Source organism: Quercus lobata, chromosome 7 (assembly GCF_001633185.2).
Source record: "Quercus lobata isolate SW786 chromosome 7, ValleyOak3.0 Primary Assembly, whole genome shotgun sequence".
NCBI classification, from domain to species: Eukaryota; Viridiplantae; Streptophyta; class Magnoliopsida; order Fagales; family Fagaceae; genus Quercus; species Quercus lobata.
The window spans coordinates 41,854,416-41,859,235 of record NC_044910.1 but is presented as its reverse complement, the minus strand read 5'-3'; the positions used below and the strand labels follow the sequence as shown (position 1 = coordinate 41,859,235).

The following is a 4,820-nucleotide window of genomic DNA, read 5'->3' as shown; positions in this document are numbered from 1 at the left end:
TGGGTACAAAAATGATGATAGTTAATTTTTTTCTTTTTTTTTTCTTTTTTCAAAATTTATGGATAAGAATTTAAAAACTATTCCATAAAATTACTCTAAGAACTCTAGATCTTAATTGGTTAATCCTTCCCAAGTTTTTTTTTTCCAAAATTAAATTTTACCTTTTTGAAATTATGACAATATCTCTTCTAAAAAAAAAAAATTATAACAATATATTTTTGGCCAAAGGAGAAGAAACGGAACCTACGCCGGGATTAGATGCCCTACGAATTGGCTACATCTGTAGCCCAACGACCCGTAAATATCTCCAGCCGCCTCAAGTTCAAAGCATCAAACCACTCCCATGTTGAAATCTCAGACAAATTAGTTTTGGATGAGATTATATTCAAATCTACCAAGTAAAAGTTCTAAGGACGTAACCTTTTAGTCGTGGTGTACTAGACTGGATGCTTCGTCTCAACCTCACACGTTGTATATTGAATACAAAAGTCTATTAAACTTAACAGTCATACTATTACATTTGAAAACCCGTTTTGTAAACGACTAATTCACACTGCTTCCCTTACCAAATACTGACACATGTATCAGTCTCTTCCCTTCACAGTAGCAGTAGCGACCCGATTCCGTATGGAAAATAACTACCAAGTGAGTCAATAAGAATTTCTAGAAAATCCAAGTCCAATTTTCCGCATGTTTTGCCTTTGAATAGGTGTATAAACCACTATATATACCGCGCAAAGTTCATTGGATTAGCACCAAGCCATACCAAACCCAAGTTCATCATTGATTGTATTTACTTGTTACCACCAAATTAAGCAACAATGATGAAAACCCTGGCACTCTATAGCCTTACCTTGGCCTTCTTTTTCCTATCTGGTATGTCTTGATCACCATCTACTTCTGATATGCGTTATTACATTGCTTTTGTCAGTAATTTTTTTATTTAAATAAAAATAATGTAGTGGTTCATAATTACAACCTGGTTACAAGATATGTTTTGTTTTTTCATCTTCAAAAGCGTTTGGTTTACTTAAATGCAGGTGCTCACTCTGCTAAAATAACTTTCACAAACAACTGTCCAAGAACCATTTGGCCCGGAACTCTAACTTCGGATCAAAAACCACAACTATCAAATACTGGATTTGAGTTAGCATCCAAAGCTTCCTTAACTCTGGATGTTCAAGCTCCATGGAAAGGCCGGTTTTGGCCCCGAACTCGATGCTCAACCAACGCAGGAAAGTTCACTTGCGAGACTGCAGATTGTAGCACTGGTCAAGTTGCATGCAATGGAAATGGCGCAATCCCGCCAGCTTCTTTAGTAGAAATCAACATAGCAGCCAATGGTGGGAAGGATTTCTACGATGTTAGCCTTGTAGATGGCTTCAACTTGCCTGTTTCGGTAGCCACAAGAGGCGGCACTGGTGAATGCAAGACCTCAAGCTGTCCAGCCAACGTGAACGCAGTTTGCCCAGCGGAGTTGCAAGTGAAAGGGTCTGATGGGAGCGTGCTTGCTTGCAAGAGCGCTTGTACTGCTTTCAATCAACCACAGTACTGTTGCACTGGTGCATTTAACACCCCTCAAACATGTCCACCCACAAACTATTCTCGTATCTTTGAGCAACAATGTCCTCAAGCTTATAGCTATGCTTATGATGATCAGAATAGCACATTTACCTGCTCAGGTTCACCTGACTATGTTATCACCTTTTGTCCATGATTTATAGAGAGGAATTATGTGTTCCCAAATTTGCAATAAGAAACTAATATGTTTCAAGTACTAAGGCACATGTATGTATGTGTCAACAAAATAGTTATTTGAATAAAACATATACTAAATAAATACTGCAAAATTTTACTTTCTTTGTTGTTGAGAAAAGTGAGGTTGTGCTTATGAGTTATGAGAAGGAAATTTTTTGGGCTACTCTATCACTTGTTATTCATGTTGTACTAAGATAGGGGATTTTTATTCTTGAGGGTAAGCATACAAATTTAAATTGAAAAGTAAATTGCAAATCATACCTCTCAAATTTGGGGCCATTCTGTTTTTTTCTTCTAACGTTTCAAAGTCCAGATCCACTCCCCTAATGTTAGGGGTCATTTGTGCAAATATGTTTATTAAGAGTCTGTTTGAGATTCATTTATTTTGCTAAAACTAAAAACTTTTTATTGAAAATACTATAAATAAAGGTAAAATTTAGCTGAAATAGCAGTGGGGCCCATGAATCATATCAAAAAGTGCAGTGGGGTCTATGAATAATAGTAAAAATGAAATGAATAGTAAAATAAGCTGATTTTTTAATTTAAAGCCAAACGCACCCTAAGTGTTAACTTATTCAACATATTTTAACTAATTCAAACAAGAATTGATTCTCAAAGAGTTGAACTCTTTGAAAAATCTTTTGGTAGAAATTTTTGCCAACTTTCTCAACTTGTTAATCTATGTACAACTTTTGAAGTTGTAAGGTAACCCAATACAAATAAGCTCTCCTTAACAAGCACTAAAGAAAGCATGCTTGGGCTTAGATATGGTAAGTGACAACTTTGACTGCTTCATCTTAATAATATGTGGAATTTAGGTTAAGATTAGGTAGGATTAAGAATATAAATATATATGAGTTTGATTCAAGTTATACCTGATGTAACTCTTAGCGATATTACACCACTTAATAACTTATTATTAGATGCGAATTTTGACAAATTTACTGTTGGATTATATTCACATACTCTCCGTGTTTGCAAAATTTCACAGTGATCAAAGATCAATAGTCATGTTATCCATTAATTGTTTAAATTCAAGTTTTTATAGTTTAAAATAATACATAAAAAGATGAGTTCATGGATCACATGGTAAATAGCATCTGATTGGTATGAAAATTGGCATGCATATTAAGCACATATAGAACATATAATTCAACGGTAGGATTCTTAAAATATGAATTTAATAACAAGTTATTGGGTGGTGTAACATTATTTAGAGTTACACCAGGTGTAACTTGAATCAAACTCACACACACACTCTCTCTCTCTCTCTCTCTCTCTCTCTCTCTCTCTCTCTCTCTCTCTCTCTCTCTCTCTCTCTCTCTCTCTCTCTCTATATATATATATATATATATATATTATAGCAATGATGTGTAAATTGCAAGGCTTCAAAAGCTATTTTATATTTAAAGCTCCACTAGAATTTTAATGCATCATATTTTCTTTGAATAGTAGAATATGTGGTTCCATATGCAAATAAAATCATAATAAATGCTTAATGGTAGAATATATAATTTTACAAAAAAAAAAATTAAAATAAAATGCCTATTGATTCTCCCCAAAATAATAATAATAATAATAAAATGCCTATTAATAACTATCATAATTCATATTTTGAAAAACAAAATCGTATTATATAATACTTTCATGTGCATTGTATGGGTTACCAATTAGTTTTTCAAATTTTCTAGGTAATTCTATTAGGAAAACTTTTTTTTAGAAAAAATTATCAATTTCGAAATGCGTGAATTAGATTTTACAACCTCGTCAATAATTTAACAAATAAAAAAACTGGAATAGTCAAGATTCCTTTTGTTGGAACATTTTAATAATAAAATATTTAATAAATTAATTTGTTGAATTAAATGATAAAAGTGCAAGTTTCATGTGGTGAATGAGTCATAATTGAAGAGCTAGTGTTTTTATAGAAATCTTCAATAAGTAGTGTTTTAGGAACTTTATGGAGGAATTATCTTAAAAAACTCTAAAGAATTTTAAGCCAACTCTTTTATATATATATATATATATATATATATAGAGAGAGAGAGAGAGAGAGAGAGAGAGAGAGAGAGAGAGAGAGAGAGAGAGAGAGAGAGAGAGAGAGAGAGAGAGTTTCAATTTATGACGTCTGCTTCTAATGATAACTCTTTATCATTAAACTAAGACACTAATCGGTTTTTGGTGTAGGCAGAGATTGAATCTCAAATCTCTTATTCAACTATCATAGATTTTACAAGTTGAGCTAACTGAAACTCACTAAGCCAACTCTTCCTTGGTAGTAATAAGTAGATATTAAGTTATGGCTACGAACTATATAATATATGTGTCAAATTTTTTTTAATGATATATTGGTTGGTATGCATAAATTTAATATGAGTGTTTTGTTTGTGTTATCTTGCTATATTTATGAACAAATTGACTTTATTTGTTATAGATAAAAAATTAATTATTTCTGTATTAAATATACATTTAATTTATGCATATTCTTGGATTTTGTTAGGCAATGGTTAGAGTAGTCCGGATCGAACCCATTGGTGGGACTCTAGATGGGTCAGGGCCATGCCCTATTGTGGATTGTTTTCTAGCTAAAAGCAATGTGTGTCCATCTAACTTAGTGGCAACAAACAAGAATGGGCAATATATTGGTTGTTATAGTGCATGTGATGCGTTAAAGGATCCAAAATATTGTTGCACTGGGGATTACGGTGTCCACTGGCTTGCCATCCTAATGAGTACTCAACTAGCTTCAAGAAAATATGCAATCTTGCTCACACCCATCCCCAGGTGATAATCAACCTCCAATTTATAGTTGCAATGGGGCAATGAGTTACAGTATGACCTGTCCCTCATAAATTTGCCTTGTCATTGCGATGATAAACTTAATAATTTCCGGATATATAAGTTGATAATTGGCACGAAAACTTGATTTGGAAATTGATTTGGAAATTGTCCCTCCAATTTATAAGTTGCTTGTGGTATGATTCGGAAATTGATTTGTATCAACATGTAATTTAATAGAATCAACAAATTATTAACGTGCCCATCATTTTTTTTTAAATACA

General features: G+C 32.9%; 1 protein-coding gene across 1 annotated transcript; it reads left to right on the top strand.

Moving 5' to 3' along the window:
- Window positions 1–735: 735 nt before the first annotated feature.
- Window positions 736–1,859, top strand: LOC115952523 (thaumatin-like protein 1). Its single transcript, XM_031069693.1, has 2 exons — window positions 736–876; window positions 1,041–1,859. Exons 1-2 carry the CDS (start codon window positions 822–824, stop codon window positions 1,715–1,717), a joined length of 732 nt encoding a protein of 243 aa, XP_030925553.1. The 5' UTR covers window positions 736–821; the 3' UTR covers window positions 1,718–1,859.
- Window positions 1,860–4,820: the final 2,961 nt, after the last annotated feature.